The sequence below is a fragment of the Malaclemys terrapin genome, chromosome 12 (genome assembly GCF_027887155.1).
Source record: "Malaclemys terrapin pileata isolate rMalTer1 chromosome 12, rMalTer1.hap1, whole genome shotgun sequence".
Classification (NCBI taxonomy): domain Eukaryota; kingdom Metazoa; phylum Chordata; order Testudines; family Emydidae; genus Malaclemys; species Malaclemys terrapin.
Genome location: NC_071516.1, coordinates 19777794 through 19797746, shown reverse-complemented (window position 1 = coordinate 19797746; position 19953 = coordinate 19777794). Strand labels below are relative to the sequence as shown.

Genomic DNA, 19953 nt, shown 5'->3' with positions numbered 1-19953 from the left:
TGAAACAAAATGGCTAGAAGAGGAGAAGGTGGTACTACCACCCCTGTAACTTTTAGCCCAGAGGTTAGCACACACCTGGGATGCTGGAGACCCAGATTCAATTCCCCCCTCAGCCTGATCAGGAGAAAGGATTTGAACAGACTCCCACCTCTCCTGAGAGTGCCCTACCCACTGGGCTATGGGATGTTCTGAGTGGGTGTCCATGAATCTCTCCTGTTGATGCTGTTTTTGGATAAAATAATTAGCCATTGGGCCACTGAGAGAAAGTGAGAATGATTCCATAGCATGGTGGTTAGTCAACCCAGGTGGGAGTGCAGAGGGACTAGAGCAGGGGTCAGCAACCTTTTGGAAGTGGTGTGCCAAGTCTTCATTAATTCGTGGTAATTTAAGGTTTTGTGTGCCAGTAATACATTTTACATTTACAGGGGCTGGCGGATGGTACCCCAGACTGGCAGCGGGCTGAGCAGATCGGTGGCTGGGACCCAGGCCTGCAGTGGCCTGAGCCGCTCAGCCTGCTGCTGGTCTGGGGTTCCTTCCGCCGGCCCCTGCCAGCCGGGGTCCCGTCTGCCGGCCGGGGTTCCATCCATCCAGGCCGGCAACAGGCTGCGCGGGGCCAGCGGCCGGGACACCTGGCTGGCAGCAGAGTGCCACAGGTTGCCGACCCCTGGACTAGAGCATCCTGAGTGAGGCAGCAGCGGGAATACCAAAAAGCAGAAACTTAGGTGGGTAAGGAACTTTTACAGCAAAAATAGGTGGCAAGTGAGTTTAGGCTCTGGCCTGGGGAGTTAGATGGCACCAGAGCGGAGCAGGGCAATGGTGGCTAAATCCTTTTGGGGATTTGGCTGAGGTGTCTAGTCACTTGAGGCCACACGGAGCTTTTCAGAGCCAGAGTGATAAATGGAAGTGACGCAGGTAAACTGATGCAACCCCCTATCCAGGATCTGGTGCTATCCTGAGGCTGTCAGGAGTAGCCGAGTTCCTTCCTTTCAACAGGCATGTGGTGCCACTTAGTGGAAAGCTGTGAAAAAACTCCGAGTTTATTGAATTGTATCAGCAAAGGGGCCCCGGCTGGTGCCAGCGAAGGGGGAGCAGGGCTCAGGCTGGCTTTAAACAGCCCCATTCCTGAGGTAAATGCTACCGCTCTGCTCTGCCCGCGGTGCTGCCCAGAGCCTTTGCCCCCCGGCCTTGCAGTGACTTACTCGCCCCCAGCTGGAGAGGGGGCTGTGTTTGTGCTGGAGCCTCTGGAAGGTGCCCGGGGGCCGGGCTCCCCTGGCGGGTGGGTGGGAGTGCCCTGGCTAGAGCCGCAGGGTGGCCGTGCCGTGCTGGTGGGGCCCAGCCACTGCTTGGCTCTGGTAGCCGCCTCCTGCAGCCCAATCTGCCTTGTGATGAAGATAACGACGCCTCCCTGGGGCTGAGGGACGGGACACGCGGCCCCGCCAGCCGCCCCCCAGAGCCCGGCCTGTTCACTCTGAAGCCTATTGATGGGAGCCGGTCACGGAGGGCGGAAACCCCAGAGACTCGCCCCGGCGCGGCTCCTCGCCCCAGTCCTGCACGGGGCGGGCACAGCCCGGCCGCGGCGGTGCCTGACCAGACCCGACCGGCCCTGCCTGGCAAAGCTGCCCAGTCTCCCGAGAGAAATACCCGACTCCGCCTTTCACAAACAAGCGGCTCCGTCAGAAGCGACTTGAGCTCCCTCAGCGGCCGCTAGATGGCGCCGGCGCCCTTGTACCCTGGACTCCAGTGGGAGCGGCGCGTCGTGACGCACGCACGCGCGGTGACGCAGTACGGCGGCCGGGAGAGGCAGGCGGGCGCCGCCGGGGCGGTGTGATCATCTCGTCCGGCTGTGGCTGCGCTGGGAGTGAGCGTACTCGCGATGGAGCCGCTGGATCGCTGCGCCCGGCCCCTGCGCACCGCCCTGGTGCGGAGCTCGATGCGGCTATGGCTGCCCTGGGGCCTGCTGGGCCTCATGCTGGGCGGCTCCCTCCTGAAGGCGCTGGGGCCGCTGCCCGACTCCTACATGAGCAGCAAGCGCAACCTGCTCAACATGTGAGGGGCGGGGCTCCGGGGAGGGGGCGGGGCCTGCGCCTGCTGGGGTGTGTACAGGTGGGGGAGGGTGGCCTGGAGGACAGTGCTGGGGGTGACCCTGCTGGGTGGTGTATGGCTCGGGGGGACAGCGGGGGCTGGTTGAGCCCTGATCCAAGTGGCCCCAGCAGGCACTGTTGTGATGGAGCACAAGCTGGCCCACCAGCAGTGCAAACGTGCCTCCTTTCATGCAGGGCTGCAGAAGGATACTAGAGAGTCCGGACACGCATAACACGCTCATCCTGTTGGGCCTGGTTGCTTGTAGGACACAGAGGGGCAGGGGAGCCCGATGCAGGGAGCCAGCCAGCACCGGCCGTCTGTGAGCAACAACATTGGGGGAGGGATAGCTCAGTGGTTTGAGCATTGGCCTGCTAAACCCAGGGTTGTGAGTTCAATCCTTGAGGGGGCCACTTGGGGATCTGGGGCAAAATCAGTACTTGCTAGTGAAGGCAGGGGGCTGGACTCGATGACCTTTCAAGGTCCCTTCCAGTTCTAGGAGATGGGATATCTCCATTAATTTAATTTAATTTAATGTAATTAAAGGGACCTGTGAACCTAACAATCATGCATCAGCCTGCTTGTGCTGTACCCGCGAGTGTTCCCGAGATCCCTGAGGTTCCTGCAAAAGACAGAGATGAGAGAGAAAATAGTTCTGTGTTTTTCCCTTTTACATTGTGCATCTGGCAGCCTTTTGTGTGCCGTCATTGTCGCTCTGTTAGTCTTTCTCCTGTATAGTAAATCAGTTTTGTCTGTTTGGATCTTCCACTCAGAAACAGGGAGACATATTTTTTAAATAGAAAAACATAGTTGTAAAGCCCCAGAAATTGGCAGGGAGACTTGGGGACAGGATCTGAGAGCGATTAGATCAGATGGTGCTGACTCTCCTTCTTTCTTCTAGCTCCTAAAACACATTAAATATTTGGCTAAGCTTGCAAGGTCTTACATTCAGTTTGATGACATTTGTCTGTTTAGTTATATAATGCAATAACTTCTGAATGTTGGAAAAATGGAGGACACTTGAAGCCCCTGCCATATTTTCAAGTATCTCTGCAATTGTTAGTAGATCAAAGAACTGGTTGATGGCAACAATTAATACCTTCCAGCATAACAATACCCCTTGTCTCATCCCTGTTCATCAATAGTTTAATGTGTTGACACCCCGCATGATTTTTCTCCAGACAGAAAGAAGTGAAATAATGATAATGGGCAGCCCCTGGGATGAGGGGAAGGGACAGTAAACAGAGCTCTCGGTTTGGGGGGAATGGAGGATCACACAAACCCTGGGGGGGTGGGGAGGTGAGGAGTGGGAGGCACACAGAATCCCCAACGTGAGCATGCGGGGGAGGTTGCAGAGAATCCCTGGAGTTGGGAGAGTGGCCCACAGGGAACTTGTACAGGAGAATGGAAGGATGCAAAGAGCCCCTGGTGTATGCAAATGAGTGGAGCCTATAGGAGCAGCAGAGTGTGCAACACCCCCCCCCCCTCTAACCCCCAGGTTATTGATATTACTTTTTCACGTTAGCAGTTGTAGTTGCCATGGGGATGTAAATCCGTTGTGGATTGGAGGGCAGGGGAGCTGGTCCAGACAGTCATGAAGAGGGAGGGATGTGTCCACAAGACAGTCTGTTTGGCTGTCACTTGAAAGCTTAAGAACCCCCGTTCTCTAGGGTTCTCGATTAGATGCTGTGGTGTTGGGTGCTGTGTAAATAACCAAAGTAAATAGCTGTGAATGATGTAATTTAGAAACCTCTTCCATGTACACCCCTAATCCCTACCCCTTCCGTGCTGACTTGAAGGCTAATATACTTATACGTTTCCTTTGACTTCTCCCTGGCAGCTATTTTGTCAAATTGGCCTGGGCCTGGACATTCTGGCTGCTGCTACCCTTCATTGCCATCACCAACTACCGTCTCAGCCGAAACGTCCTGGGGACGCTGCGGCGTATCAGCACCCTGCTGGTGGGCACTGTGGCCTGGTATGTCTGCACTAGTCTCTTCTTGCACATAGAGGATTTCACTGGCAGCTGCTACAAATCGCCAGCACTTGATGTGCTGTTCCAGGAGCACCTCAGCAAGTGGCAGTGCCGCCAGGGTGGTGGCTTCTGGCACGGCTTCGACATCTCAGGGCACTCCTTCCTTCTAACATACTGTGCCCTGATGATTGTGGAGGAGATGGCTGTGTTGCATGTCCTGAACACTGATCGGAGCCCACGATTACATGCAGTGGTCAATGCCCTGTTCGTTGCCTTGAGCTTTCTCACCCTGATCTGGGTCTGGATGTTTTTTTGCACTGCTCTATATTTCCATGACTTCTCCCAAAAATTGTTTGGCACCCTAGTGGGTCTATCAGCCTGGTATGGAACATACAGGTTCTGGTACTTGAAATCCTTTTCTCCCGGACTTCCTCCCCAAAACACTAGCTTGAGTTCAAAGAAGCCTAATTGTAGCAGATAAAAGTTTCTGTGTTTCAGATTTTGTTTTAAATACAGGAATATTAGTTTGTCCAATGCTACTTTTTTTTTAATAGTAAAGAGCATATTTAAGGGGATGGGAAGAAAGGCCAGTAGTCTTTACAGTCTGATGCCTGGCTTGTGGCTATGATATGGTTCCTGGTGAGCAAATGTTGATATCACAGAACTGCCTACCGTGATTGGGTATAATTGGCCACCTAACTGAAATCTGAGCAGAGAGGCCAAGGGTTGGATCCCACCTGGAGACTGAATTATCTTCTCCCTTCCTGTGGGTCTTGCTGGGGCAAGCTTGAGGCCCATTGGCGAGGTGCTGTAAGGAAAGCCTGCACTACTGCCTGTGCTCTCTCTACCTGTTCTGTCGATAAACAGAGGATCCAGGATTGACAGAGGTCTTCAGTCTTTAGGGCTGTCAAACCAACACCTTTCACTGATCTGAAATTCATCGTTCTCTTCCCCACCCCCATCTTTTTTTAAGATAAAATATTTCATATGGTCCAAATCTTGTGCTAGGTTTTAAGTCTGACTTTTTGAACACTAGTAGTAAACTTTACAAATGTGCCTGGGGCAGTGTAATGGTGCTAACTATTGCAACAGACTTTTAATTGGCAATCAAAATGCACTTATTAAAGCAGAATGGAGCTGGGTTGTGAAGCCTCACATTCTCAGACTGTTAAATACTTTCACATCCCATAAATCTTAATTGGCCATCTGTATATTCAGCAACGAGAAGAGAGACTTTGTTTTTTGAGACCCAGAGTCTAATGTTGGGTCATAGCTTTAAATTGACTGCTACTCTCAATCTTTGAAAATGAATTCCTAAAAAATAAGTTTTATTGCTTCAGTTGATTTTTAAAAAAATAGATTTGTCCCTTTATTTTTAACACTAATTGTAAAAATAGCAAGGTGGTATGTTTTGTTAAAATGTAATAATAAGACGACTCCTCCCAATTCTCTGTTAATTGGCTTGTACAAAAATGTTAATGATTTAAAAGATTTTTTTTTCAGATGTTATAAGTTGCAAATTTTGTATTTGCAATAAAAAAGCTCTGTTTGATGTGTACCTTTCAGACGCCCTGCGGATTTCTGGCCTCATGTAACAAGTGCACTGACTGGACCCACTGTATCTTGAATCATTCTGTTTATTGGGGATTGTCTGTAATACAGTGTTTACCAAGGGTACTATAGCAATATGCTTAAAGAAATATTTATTCTTACCTTTTTGTTGGCATCAATAAGCTATTTTAATTGCATACTAAGCTGTGGCAAAAAGTGGTAGCCAGTCAAACCCTATTATGATGTACAGATTGGGACGTCTCTGTTCTGTCCTTCATGTGAGATAGACATTTAGCATAATTTTTAGTTTAAAGAAGTTTTATCTTGTTTTACAAAAGGCTTATTCATGTCAGGGTAGACAAACCAAAATCAGTTTTACAGCAGTAGTAGTGAGTCCAGCAGGCTATCAAAAGCTTTTCGTAGCTCATCTGTATGTCTGCTAAACTGTAGCTAGTTCTAATAGCACAGTAATGGACCTAATTTTCTACATTACTTGATTCTGAGGCTAGGTCTACACTACGGGGGGGGGGTCGACCTAAGATACGCAACTTCAGGTACGTGAATAGCGTAGCTGAAGTTGCGTATTTTAGGTCGACTTACCTGGCTGTGAGGACGGCAGCGAGTCGACCGCAGCTGCGCCGCCTTCGACTCCGCTTCCGCCTCTTGCCGCGGTGGATTTCTGAAGTTGACAGCAGAGCCATCGGGGATCGATTTTATCGCGTCTTCACTAGGCGGTAAGTCGATCCCCAATAGATCGATTGCTACCCGCCGATCCGGCGGGTAGTGAAGACATGCCCTGAGTTAAGTGTTTTGCTGCCTTTAGGACAAGGGGTTCCATACCCTGATCTTAATACGTTCATTTTGCCACCTTAATACTTCTTTCCTAGCCAGAGAAGGAGACAGTCCTGCACATACAAACAGGTTCATTTCTCATTTGGGGCCTGATCCTTTGAAATGCGGACGTCCTTCTGTTCCCTTTGAATCAAGTGATGGTTGAGGGTACTCGGGAGCTCCCAGAAGGCACAAAGCAGATCTCAGGATCAGGCTGTCTGATGAGAGTTAGGTTTGAATTTTGGGTTGTTCTTTGGGTATGTCTACGCTTGGAGCCAGAGATGTAATGTCCAGCTCCAGGAGACATATCTGCAGTAGCTCTGTTCAAACTATCACACTAAAAAAAGAAGTGTCGGCACGGTGGTGGGAGGTGGCAGCAACCCTGAGTACGATCCTGTCCAAGACTCATACGTACTCAGGTGGCTAGCTCAACATGCTGCCGCGGCTACACGCCATTTTTAGTGTACTAGATCAATCTGAGATAATGCAGATATATCTCTTCAAGCTGGAAATTACACCTCCAGTTCAAATTGTAGACATATCCGTTGTGTCAAACCACCTTTCAGCTGCTTTATCGGTCGCCTTGTCTACATGACAAAGTTGCATCAGTTTAACTTAAATCAGTATTTAAACCGATATAGTTAAACTAATGTGAAACCCTGTGTGGACACTCTTATTTTGGGTTAGCTTAAACCTGTTCCCAGTAGATTTAAACAAAACTGCTAAAAGCCCAGAGTCTTGGGCAGACACACCCCAAGATCCTGTTCTTTCCTGAACTAATATTTATATTGATTTTATATTCCTTTATACTGACATGAAAGGCCACAAATGGGTTATATCAGTTTTACTATATCTGTTTAAATTATGGGGTGCAACGTTCCCATGTAGATAAGGCCTGAATAGAACCCCAGTATTATTAAAAACTATGCAGTTAAACTGACAGGCTTTTAAAGCTTAAGTTAAAGTTAGCTTCCCCTCTGGAAAACACTATTTTTGTGCAATCTGTGTTTACAAATACTTCCATTCACCTAACCAGTGTGTCATAGTAACTGTTTATTATTATTATTATTATTATTATTACTATTATTAAAATTAATAGCATAGGATATGGAAATGCTTGAAACTTTCCTGTAACCTCAATGCTAGTATGTTAGACAAATGTAACTGATCAAATTCACCTAGGGGACTTACAAGGGGTTGTGTAGTTAAGGTTCAGTTTCTGGAGCCTCTAAAGATAAATTAAGGGCCCACTGCTGCTACTTGTGCCCATGTAGTTAATGGGACTACTTGCATGAGTAAGGACTACTCTGGTGATCAAGTATTGCAGGATAAGACTTAAATTTGTCATTGAGAATTCCAATGGTTTTTGGACAGTAGGGCCCAAATTTTCAAAAATACGAGGTATGAAAATGTATGAGCAAAATGAGCGTTCTAACGTGTGTCCACTGTGCAGACTGATTGTGTAATTGTCTACACATAAATACCCATTTGAGCAAACTATCTTAGTAATACAGCTGCACTTTGTGCGCCTAGAGTGAAAACTTGGCCCCATTGAAGTCAATGGCAAAACTTCCACTGTGGGGCCTGGATTTCATTCCTAATGTGTTTGGAAATCTCGCGGGTAGGTGGCCAGTCTCAGTACAGAGGCCACACGTTTACCGTTGACTTGAAGAGTTCACTTGCTGTGTTCAGACATTGGAACTTTTCTTTTGTGCATTTTGATCATACCACAGGCAGATGATCCCGTCCTTTTCATTTTCAGTGTTAATCTAATAGCTGTCTGTGGAATTCAACGGCAGAAAATCTTCTGTCCACGTATTTTTTCTCTTTATTTATTTAGTTTATATTTACCACTGGAATGAAAATCCAGTCCCTCCACATCAGGGGTAAATTTGCAGCAGAGAAGAAACCTCCACTCTAAACAGCTGGATTTGATGTGGATTGTTGCCAAGTGGACAGATCTTTTCTTTGAACTTGCTGGAAATACATTTGGAATTTGCCTGCGTTTTAAAAACTAAAACCTGGAAAAAGTATTTGAGAGGACAATATTCAAATCTTATAGTCGATGTTGATATGAAGCAATTGTAATCATGAAATTATAACTCATAACAGCCTTGTTTGACTTCCTGAATTAAAGTCTCTTGCCTACATTCAGTATTGTGTCCCCTGTGTCTTTGGAATTATTTAGGGAATTTTGCTTATCATCATCCCACTACAATACACAAATAAAGTAAACAAAATACATTTTCAAAAGTAGCTTTTTGCTTATTCCTCACTCTGTATATTTAAGGTTGTGGCTTATTTTGGGGGTTCTATATAATGATGCCATTAAAAGAAATAACTTTGGATTTTTTGGCATTCCAGATCTCAGAGCTTTCACCTAGCCAAGGACCTGTTAAGGAACGGAAGGACAAGAGGAATAGCAAAATAGGAAATTAAATTAATCCCAAATCTTTTTAAACTTCATATTTCCATTTTCTATAACATATTTTATCTATTTACATCATAATGGGTAAGAACAGAATCCTAGCATGGGGCAGAGGAGAGTTTAGGTCTTTCTTAAGGATCGGGCGAAAGGTCAGATTTTAAACAAAACTGAAACTACCTGGGTTTTGATGCTTTCTCTTTTCTTCCCTAAGTCTCATTTTTTCCCCCCCTGAATTAAACTTTGCTCTCTGGCCTCGCACACGGGGGTTTAGACCATACTTTTGATCTGACCATTTATTAATACCACAACCGTAAAACCTTTTAGTGATGTCTGTGTATGAGTAGTGCAGTCAGGACACCTCCCCTCCTAAACTGCCTAACATTTTGAGTCAACCTCTATTTCTGGAGTGAGCTTGTGATAACAAAATTCATCTGCATTACAATTCAGGGTGATGCCAGATTGTGACCCCGGGTGCATTTTTATGGGCAAACTAGGTGCTGTGATGGTGCATCCAACTTTTCTGAAAAATCTAGGCTTTTCCTGTTAAAAACCAGTTGGGCGTGAGCATTTTCAGTGACTGTGCAGCAGAAGGTGATGGTGTTCTTGTCTGCGATCATCTTTTTTTCCCAATTCTTTGGCATCAGTTACTTAGTCAGTCTCTGTTCACTCACACGCCTCTTCCTCTTTTTATAGCTTCTCCTGAGTGCTTAGAGCTCCATTTATTAATAAAGGTTTTTTTTTCTGTTCAGCATATTTTTAAAGCATTTTGTCAGCCTATCAGGTGGAAGATTGTTAGCATTTGCAGCTCTGAACTATGATGACAATACTCCTTATGAACAGCTGAGGCAGCAATTGTAAAGTTAGACTAAAATACCCCAGGGCTAGCATGGGATGGAAATGTACTGATATTCCATAGGTCTATTCTGCACTGTGCAGAGCTGTACCACAGATGCACTGGATTCCTGGCAGAAAGGGTGACTGTCACTTGCAGATGGCCCAGTATCGTGGTCACACAGCTGCATAGGTCCTGAAACTACAGGTGCTGGTGGTGCTACCGCACCCCTAGCGTAAAGTGGTTTCCATAATATATAGGGTTTACAGTTTGGTTCAATGGCTCTCAGCACCCGCACAATACAAATAGTTCCAGTGCACCTGCACAGCTGCATGTTCTGTTAGGTTGATCCCTGTACTCATTGGTAAACCTAGTGACTCTCGGTGGACTAGATGAGGCTGACGCTCTGGTTATCTTGGACAATGGGCATTGTACACTGTAGTAGCTGGCATAAAGAGGGGCATTGGTGGTAGGCTCAGGAAGAAATTTAGTTGCTGCTTAGACACAGGAAGGATGTTCTGGAGCTAAAACTGAACACAACAAGGATACAATGGGATAAAAGTTGGGGAACAGGGAGAATTGAATATCCAGGATAAAAAATATACAGAAAAACATTTAATGTTAAGGCTCACTGCAACCCTATGTATATTGAGCCATAATATGAGGTGAGAGACCACTTGTACTGTGTACCTCTCTGATGTCTGGAAAGAGCCTTGAACTGTTAAACAAGAGAAGGTAAATATGAGTAACAATCTAATTGATCTATCATATTTCTAAGGCCCTCTATTGATGTCTAATCTAGGTGTATCTCTGCATGAGTAGGAGGGTGGTGTTCCAAATCATGTCCTACAATGTAATGAATTTTAGAGCTCAGAGGGCAGATTCTTAGCTGGGGTAAACTGTCATCGTTCTGTGGAATTCAGTGGAGCAATGGCCGTTTACACCAGCTATGGATTTAATCCCTATTCCATAATGTTTGTCACGTTGAAGTCAAACCTACCTGAACCTCATGCTGCTACATGTCTGTACAGCCTTCCCCTGAAGTATTCCTGCCTTTAAAGAGGGAGAATACATTTACGAGACGTGCAGGTGATATAAGGGTGCCTGTGATGGGCTCAGCAGACCATGGCTTGGAATGTATGGGATGTGTCTGGGGTTAGCTGCATCCTTAAAGAGGGAAACCATGGAACTATAGAAAGGACAGTGCTTTGGAACTTGCCTTCCTGGTCAGGGGCTCGACTGAGCTCTGCACCAGATTCAAGACTGAATCCCTGAAACTTGCTGTCTTTTTGTTTCTCCAGCCTTGTTTTCAAATCAGCTCATTTCCCCTTGAACCCCAGGCTCTGACCCCAAATTTGGGGTCTTGTTTCACCTGCAATAGTATCATGCACCGTGTTACTTTGGAGTGATCCTCAAAGTGCAGCTTCCACATTTTGGGATGGTCTCTATTTATAGATCACAGAAACAAGCACCTGTTGTTTCTTCATGTTTCACATTTGTTAGTAGCTTAGTTGTAGTTTGTATTTATAGACAGTGGCTCTTCAAAGACTCCTGCATTCCAGGCTCCCAGCAGCCTGTGGTCAGAGCCTGTTCTTTCTGGTTTGGTTTGTGGAGCAGTGGGAATGCTATTTTTTTTTTTTATCAAAGTGATTTCATTTTTTAGGTTTATAGGTACACCTCTACCTTGATATAATGCTGTCCTCTGGAGCCAAAAAATCTTACCGTGTTATAGGTGAAACCGCGTTAGATCGAAATTGCTTTGATCCACCGGAGTGCACAGCACCACCCTCCCTCCCCCCCGGAGCACTGCTTTACCGCGTTATATCCAAATTCGTGTCCTATCGGGTCACGTTATATCGGGGTAGAGGTGTAATTCAAATGGTGTTGGGGGTGTGTGTGAGTGTTTTGGGGGCAAGGATCCTCCTTGCTGGTACTTTTGTAAAGGTTAGTAACTTGATATATTGCAAAATATTATCTGGTTATTGTGAACAGATTCAAAGAGTTTGAAATATTAGCACAAGTTATGGGTGACAGTTTCCTTTTATTGCAACAGACAAGAAGGCTGGTCTTAGATTTAAGGCACTGGCCCGAGCCTCGGGAGATCTGGCTTCGGTTCCTGGCTCTGTCACAGATTTCCCAACTGATTTTAGGCAAGTCAGTTAGGGTGAAGGTCTGGCCCTATTGCAAGCAATGGCAAAATTCCCATTGGCTTCATTCACTAGAGCCAGACTATCACTCTTTGTGTTTGTCATCCATCAAACTGGGGATGACAATATTTCCCCATGTCACAGGAGTATTGTGAGGATAAATCCATTAAAGATGAGCTGATGAGCACCATAGAATGCCTATGAAATCATTTGTTTAAACATACCGATTGTCACTCAGGTAAAATCCGCCTGTTATTGTCTTGGTAGCTCTTTCTACTATCCAGTGAGGAAAGGGGAATAATTGGCAAAGCGGTAGCTACCAGGGAACAACTCTGCAGACGCTGGATCACCTCCAAAATCGCTTATTCAAGCTTAAGTGTTTTCACTCTGCCAGTGGTTCAGGCTAAGGGGTGTGTTCTCCTAGAGGTAGGGACTTATACACATGGAGTTGGGATGACATCTCCAGAAATGTTACCTGTTTCTGGAGTGAGCTAGTCTCTGCTCCCTGGTTTCTCAAAGCGGTGTTTGAAATCACCTGTCTTAGGAGAGACACAATGCTGTGAAGCTCTGTGTAGATCTTGACATGGGTCCCAGTACGATCTTATACAACTGTTAGGAACAACTTTAATAAAGAGCAGGACAGAAGAAGACCACAGCTGACTGTCCCCTATGGTGTGTGAAGGACTGGAGAATAAACTGCAGGGAATAGTCCTGCGCTAGTTAAAGGACTGGGGCAGCAGGATATAGATTAGATGGCTGGGCAGTGAAGGGACTTTTCTCTCTAGTGTCTGTGATGCCAAGTGGCACTAGCAGTTCACAACAGGCTCACCTTTTAAACTAAATATATTTTGGGCATCAGGCCTTTTTGAGTCTGGCATGGAATCATAGAAATGTAGGGCTGAAAGGGACCACAAAGGATCATTTAGTCCAGTGCCCTGTGGTGAGGCAGGACCAAGGATACCTGCCCCTGGCAGATAAGAAGGGGTGCAGAATCATGCCAAGGAACTGGTGTGTGTGAGCAGACCAGGGGAGGAGTGGGCATGTAGCCAGTGGGTCTACGAACTATTGTGCATGGATCCACTGGCAAAGGCCCCATGTAAGGGATCATGAAAGGCTATAGTTGCTGCTACAGTCAATGGGCTGTATCTGCATGTGAAATAGCTTTAGTATGTCTTTACTCACATACTCACTTCCCATTATATATGTCACCTGGGCCTGGGTAAATAATATTGTTGAGCTTTGATCTTATGTCCTGGGAAGCATGATGGGTCTTTGCGGGGCGCTCAAGATGATCCCATCTCTCATTCACAGGCGGCTTTCTTAGTCTCACCTGTAAACCTAGCGCTTTTCTCTATGTTGAAATCCTGAAAGTGATTTAACTCTTCATTCATCAAGCTACACGTCATCTTCCCTTATTCATGTGACTTTATCCAAGATGGCTGATCACACCACTGAATGGCCCTGGGTTATAAAGACAGAGCTGAATCTTTGGGGCAATTGTATCCCTGATGCTACTACAATTGATTTCAGAGGTTACCTCAAGGGAGGATTTGGCCCTTGGTGCAGCCCACTGGGCCAAAGGAACAAGTTTTTCTTGAAACTATGTGGCACTTCCTACCCAATAAATTACATTATTTGTACAATCCCTACACCCCTGTGAGGTAGCTGAGAGTTCTTCTCCCCAAGCAACAGATGGGTAAACTGAGGCATGGAGGAGTAAAATGACTTGCCAAAGGTCTCCCAGGGCCAGGAACAGAACCCACTTCCCCTCCTCATACACTAAACGTTGAGTTTTTGCTATTCTGACAAATGCAGGAGCATTTCATTTGCAGCCAAAACATGAACAGAGAAGTAGTTCAGAGACTAGTTTATTGTTTATATTGAAGCTGCTGTCTAGGAAACAAGAATTGGTCAGTGTTAAGGTGAACCGGAAGGCAAAGCAATCCATTTTAGAGTGTTTGAGAGCTACAACCAAAGCTATGTGTACCTAAAATGCTAGACTCAGTATACAGACAAGTTCCGGGCGGTAGCTTCCATTCACTTCCACTTTCCCTGGTTGCTACAGATTGAGTTCCCTGGCATTCTTGCTAAGTGCAGTAAGTGGTAAAGAAATCTACACCAATAAATCTGTGATGAACCAATTACCCATCTATTTTATTTTCTTAAAACAAGATTATAATATTTCCAATATACAAGTCATTTTAAAAAACATGACAGACAGTGTTCGTATAGTGTAATTTCTCATAGTGAAGGATGGGAAACTCTTGTAAATGTCCCTGTACAATAAAGGACAATGTAATAGCAAAACGTAAAGTCACTTGGACATGCTAGAAAACCAACGCAAGAACAAAGGATGTGAAATGCACTCATGGGTTTAATGTATTTATTTCAGACTGAACAAAAGAGCCATCATTTTTGGCCTCAACCAGCTAAAAACCTGGCATTAGTTATATTCAATACTGGAAATGGATTGGTCTGGATTCCCTAGTTCTTGGTCATTTAGGCCCCAATTCAGCTAAACCCTTCAGCACATGCTGAGGTCTAACCCTGTTCACACAAGTGCTTATGCATATGTTTACACCCCATTAAAGCCAATGAGAGTTAAGCATGTGCTTGAAGTTAAGCTTGTGATTAAGTTCTTTGTTGGATAACAAAAGCACTGGTTTGGTGAATTGGGGCCATGGGGCTTGATTCTGCCCCACTGAATCAATGAAAGCTTTGTCATTGACTTCAATGTTGGGTCAGAACTTTATTCGCCACTATCCTATGAATACCTGCAGATGCAAAACTGGGTTATTTAATTTCTGATAGAGCAGTTTCCTTATCCTTGGATTATTCATTCAGTGACTTATCAATATCTAAAGGCCATTAGTAATAGCTGATAAATGTGGTGCATTATTGTTGTGTCCTAAAACAGGATTTTGGAGTAACTCAGATTGGTTTGCCTTAACTCTTGATGGTGTTGACCAATGCTGTAGAGTTTCTTTTGGCATAAGTTTAAAACATGACTCATGTTTCACAACCACTAACATTTGCTATGATTTCCCCCCCCTTTTGATTGATGTCCTGGATGCGAAGTCACGTATCTATTTAGTCTCAAACAGGCACAACACGTGCAGTGCCAGTGCAAACTTCCCCCACTCTGCCCCATCTATGGACCTTGACCAATCCCGCCCTTAGAGGAGCAATTTGAGAGGATAATTCTAGCTCCATGGCCCTGCACTCCGTACCCGAGTTGTTCAGGCTGCCCACAATTGTGTCATGTGGACACTTGTCAGAAACAGACTATGATCCTGCCACTAATTTCACATGAGTCACAAAACAGTCACCAGCTGTTCTTTGAACACTGCGAACCTGGGCTTGGCTCTTATTGGCAACCTAGAAAGGAAAGGCGCTATATCATGTTCTCGCTCCCCTCATCATCTGATCAGTTTTATTCTTGAATGCACCATTTCTGGGGGGGGAGTTTCCCCTCTGACTTGAAAAATGAAGGAGACTAGTAAGGTGTGACAGGACAAGATCAATTGCCAGATAAAATGACGTACACTTACCTTTTTCATTATTGAAGCTTTCAAACAAAACCCACAGAAAAAAAGAGATTTAAAAACCTTTGTTTTGGGAGCCATTTTAACTGGAACAATAGCTGGGAATAGAGATGAAATTGTTTGGAATCTCCAGCTGAAAGTTAAAGTCTTGATTACCCAAAGGACACAATGTATCCACAGCTCACTCATTGCCACAGAAAACACAGATCTCTGATAAATACTAAAAGACCAAAAGTTTTGAAAGTGGCCTCTGATTTTCTGTCCCCAAATAATTGCAGGTTCAGGATTGGAGCGCAAAGAAAAACGTAAAGGCACTTAGATGTCTAAAAACTTGATTGCATCCACAAATCAGGGAGTTAGACTTTTAAAAGCTGAAAATAGGAGGAGCAAAATCGAAAGCCAGGTTGAGGCCCTTTTAAAATGAAAGTTAAAACACATAGGGCTAGATTGTGGCTCAAACTACACCCCCATATAAGGGAAGAAGAATTCTCCTTACACCCTTCTGGGGGCCTTAGTTCAAAGGAGTAAGTGGAGCTACTTGCCTGCTTACTCCCTCCCAGGAGCCTGTAAATGGGCCGGGGGAGGGAATGGGCAGATCCTCGGCATGAACCCCCATCCCCTGCTTACCGGCCTATGTAGCTAAGTCAGTAGGGGGGAGAGGGGTAGCAACTACTGATGGGAAGGACAGCTGTCAATTACTATGCCCAGAAGCAAAATGGGAATTTACTCGGTCTCAGGCACGTCGCCCAGCAGCAATCATGTGGTGTTGCAACTTATGCGCCACCCCTTGTTGTTCAGGGCTGTGCCTGAAGTCCCCATCTAGCCCTAAGGGCTGGGGTGCCACATCTGCAGCTGGTCACTAGTTCTGCCTATCAAGAGCACCTCAGGCGGGGAAACCCTTGTCTAGGAGGGTTCTGTTGCAGCTGTTGCCTGGTTCCACGTTAAGGTTACAGTGATAGGGACAGAACCATTCGTCACCTGAGTGAATAGAAGAGGCTTGCAGATAAAGGCCAACTCATGTGGATCTGGGATTACATTTGATCCTAACTGCTTCTAACCGTAGCAGGACTGCACCATAATGAAGTATGTGCGTTAATATAGGTTGGTTGGAATGGTAATGCTCATCCAGTGGTTCATTGTGGCAGTGCCTTTGCTATCCACCTACTCTCCCCAACAGTCCCTCTGATTGCCATTTTTTACTCTCACTGTCTTTCCCTGGAGTGCTTACTTTAGCCAGAGTCTCCAGCTGATTTCACTGCTGAGTGAATTACTAGGGAAACCAGACTCACTGACACTGGGAACATGCCGGAGTTGTTTGCCTCTTCCACCTTTTCTGAATTGTTTATTTAATCGACATAAAAATCTCAGAAGAGGACCCCTCTGGTAAGCATTACCAGTTAGTGCTCGCTGTTGGGTATGTTTCTATTCGAGTCCAGAGAGTTTCTTTCACTGTGATCATCACCGTAGTACCTAGGTGCCTCCAGCAGTGCATTAAGCTACATAAAAAGCACTAGCGAAGGCAGTACAAACTAACATTTCAGGCAGAAAATGACTTGTTTATACCGCTCTATATTCTATACAATGAAAAAAGTACAATATTTGTATTCCAGCTGGATTTAGTTTATAATTATATGGTAAAATGAGACAGTCAGCAATTTTTCAGTGATAGTGTGCTATGACACTTCTGTATTTGTATGTCTGATTTTGTAAGCAAGTAGTTTTTAAGTGAGGTGGAACTTGGGGGTACGCAAGACAAATCAGACTCCTGAAAGGGGTACAGTAGTCTGGAAAGGTTGAGAATCACTGCTTTACATGGACCATTGGCCTGCTCTAGTGTGGCAACCACGTGTTCCTACATTAGCCATTTCCTTTCAAGCTTTTAAACAAGGGGAGGAAATTGGGAGACTCTTCTGTCTCCTGCCCTCCTTAAAATGTACCAAATTCAGTGTCTCCTATACTGGATACTTCGGGCCAAATTACCACCAAGTTTCCACAAATACACCAACAATATTTGTAGGAATGAGTTTACCCATAAAACATTACACCCATTTGGTCATGTAAATAGACATGTACAGTTGCCCAAGTTGCATGTACAAATGCTGGTATGAGGGTTTTGCATGTACCAATGGAGGCACGTTTTGCATGTACCAATAGAGCAATGCATGCATACACACACATTTTGAAAAATATGGGTCTAACGTCTAGGAAAAATGTGTGCATGAATTGGGTACCTCATCTATGTGCAAATGATTGCACACTCAAACCGAGTGACTGCATGCTCAACTGTATGTGTAACTGATCGTGAAAATACAGAGGAAGTTTGTGCATTTTTGCCTGCACATTTGTCCAAAAATGTACACATTGGTCCCTCATGTTGTTTCTGGTGAATTTTTCATGATTTCATGACTCGCAGGGCGGGGAACCACTGACGTTGCTGTGAAATCCTACGTCTCACAAATGCATAAAGAAACTACTTTTGCCACTTTGTACCAGAGGCGAGGCACAATGTGATTCCTAGCACTTGTGCAGAGTTCATTGTTAGCTACCAAATCTAGAGATGCAGTGCTATTTGCCAGTGATCACTTGGAGCTCTGAAAACTAGGTAGAGGAAATTCTAACAGGCTTAGATCTCGCTAGAAAGATTTGATTGAAAGGGAGGTTATATTGCTTCCATTTGGGCTTTATATCAATCCTTACTGTGCAAGGAAACAGCACAAACCATCTGACAATCCCTCCAAATACTGACCCACTTTGAAATAAGAGTCAACTGATGTTAAACACATTTAGAAATGTAAAGCAGTTACGCCTCCCATCTGGTTTATTCTGGATCTCGTAGTTTTCTAAGCATCAGTAGCAGTGACACCCATTATTCTTTCCAACATGCAAAAGGCACAAGAAAGTGATAAACGTGATTCTGTGCAAAGTGTCTCTAAGAAAATACACAGGGAGAAAATTACTGAGAAGAGCCCCTAACAGAAGAGAAAACAAAAGCGTCTTCAGGCAAGTGCAGAAAAGTTCTGAGAACGCTTGCATTTTTCAGAGTCCCAAGAAGCTCCGTCGGTGAAAGGTGTTTTGCAAATCCAGAAAGGAAATTCAAGGCAAAGAGCTGCAAGGCTAAAAAAAAATCTGTGTCAGACAGAATTCAGTCTGGAAGTCAAAATGATATCACTGAGAAATAAATGTGGCTCTTAGTAAAAGACACACGTTAAACATTTAAAAAAAAAAGCAGGCGTAGAAGGTGGATACATTCTAAGAGAAGCTCATTAAAAATATTTGATTTAATGGAAATAATTTAAAAAATGGATAATTAAATCATTCAACTCCACCTTGATCTTGAACGGCTACTATACCCCCCAACTGGCTGTGTCCTCTCTGCTTCCAGGAAAGACCCCAGATCACAAGAGTGTAACAGTTTCTAGAAGAAGAACGGCCCCTCTACTTGCACCTGTGAAATGTGTGATGCGGCCAATGTACATTTTGAAAACATAAAGGTACAGCACAGAGTATCCAAATCCCATAGTTTAACCTGGGGTTTTGAAAATTTTCCGGGGTTGCCATCTCTCTTCCACCGGAATTTGCCTGCTCTGGAGGCAGTTTCACTCCATGACAGGTGTGTAAGCCCAGTAAGTGCCCGAGTGTGACACTCACTGGTCGCTACCGTTTAATACTTAAACCTAAAAAAAGCCATTTATAAGTTGACTTATTTTTGTGTCTTATTTCCTTGCAGTATAAGTTTCTACTTCTAACTATGGAATGTTACATCAACAATATAATTATTCATACCTTGTTTCAAATTTCATTACAGTTACTGAGGATTCATCGTGATTTCACACAGCACAGAGACACCAAACTAAACACCAAACAACCAGCATTAGATGTATTTTTTCTTTAAATACCAATAAGCGAAATATCCCATTCCCCCCAGAGATCCCATAAGGAAGGAGGCTCCAAAGAAGGAGGGGGGTTTCCGTTTGACAAGCCTGAAGGCATTGGGTACCACGGCTGAGAGAAGGGTGGTGTGTATGTCTCCCAAAACTTTCCTGAAGGCAAAGCGTTTTTGTATCCTGTCAAAGAAGGACTGTAGGTTGGGTCTGCTGCCATCTTCCCAGTATTTCTTAGACAGTCCTAGAAACTTGAGGCGGTGCAGGGTGGCTCCCAGTAGGATGTCGGCCAAGGTAAAGATGCATCCGCAGAGCCAGAGTTCGCACTTCTGCCCTGGAGAATTAAGCCACAAAAACAGACAAGATAAGAACACGCTGCTGTTTGGAAAATTGGGGCCTGGTCCAAAGCCTATTGAAGGCAATGGGGAGGCTTTCCATTGACTCCAGCAGGTTCTGGATTAGGCTCGAAGTACCGCTGCAGAGTTAGAGTTCATTAAGAAGCCGATCTTCTCTAATGAGTTTATTAGGAGTTGAATTGGGCCCCAGGGAATCTTAAAAAGCAGGGCTGTGAGAACTTGCTGAATTTAGAACTACTCGTGAACCTTCTCTGGGGGCTCGTTATAGATGGTGGTTCCTTATCCTGCTTCCAGTGAGGTGAGTGTCAAAACACGCTTTGCCTTCAGT

General features: G+C 45.1%; 2 protein-coding genes across 2 annotated transcripts in view; one reads left to right on the top strand and one right to left on the bottom strand.

Annotated features, from left to right (window-relative positions):
* The first annotated feature begins 1601 nt into the window (after positions 1-1601).
* FITM2 (fat storage inducing transmembrane protein 2) lies at positions 1602-8590 on the top strand. Its single transcript, XM_054046009.1, has 2 exons — positions 1602-2046; positions 3920-8590. Exons 1-2 carry the CDS (start codon positions 1874-1876, stop codon positions 4533-4535), a joined length of 789 nt encoding a protein of 262 aa, XP_053901984.1. The 5' UTR covers positions 1602-1873; the 3' UTR covers positions 4536-8590.
* A 5381-nt stretch (positions 8591-13971) lies between these two features.
* GDAP1L1 (ganglioside induced differentiation associated protein 1 like 1) overlaps positions 13972-19953 on the bottom strand; it is a 40784-nt gene continuing 34802 nt past the window's right edge. Inside the window, exon 6 of the mRNA XM_054046300.1 lies at positions 13972-19603. Within this exon, the coding sequence (XP_053902275.1) occupies positions 19260-19603 (344 nt within the window). The 3' untranslated portion in view covers positions 13972-19259. The remainder of the gene's footprint in view (positions 19604-19953) is intronic.

Coding starts and splice junctions, on each gene's coding strand:
- FITM2 (XM_054046009.1), top strand. CDS start 1,874: ATGGAGCCGCTGGATCGCTGCGCCCGGCCCCTGCGCACCGCCCTGGTG. Junction 2,047..3,919: donor AAGCGCAACCTGCTCAACAT/GTGAGGGGCGGG, acceptor TCTCCCTGGCAG/CTATTTTGTCAAATTGGCCT.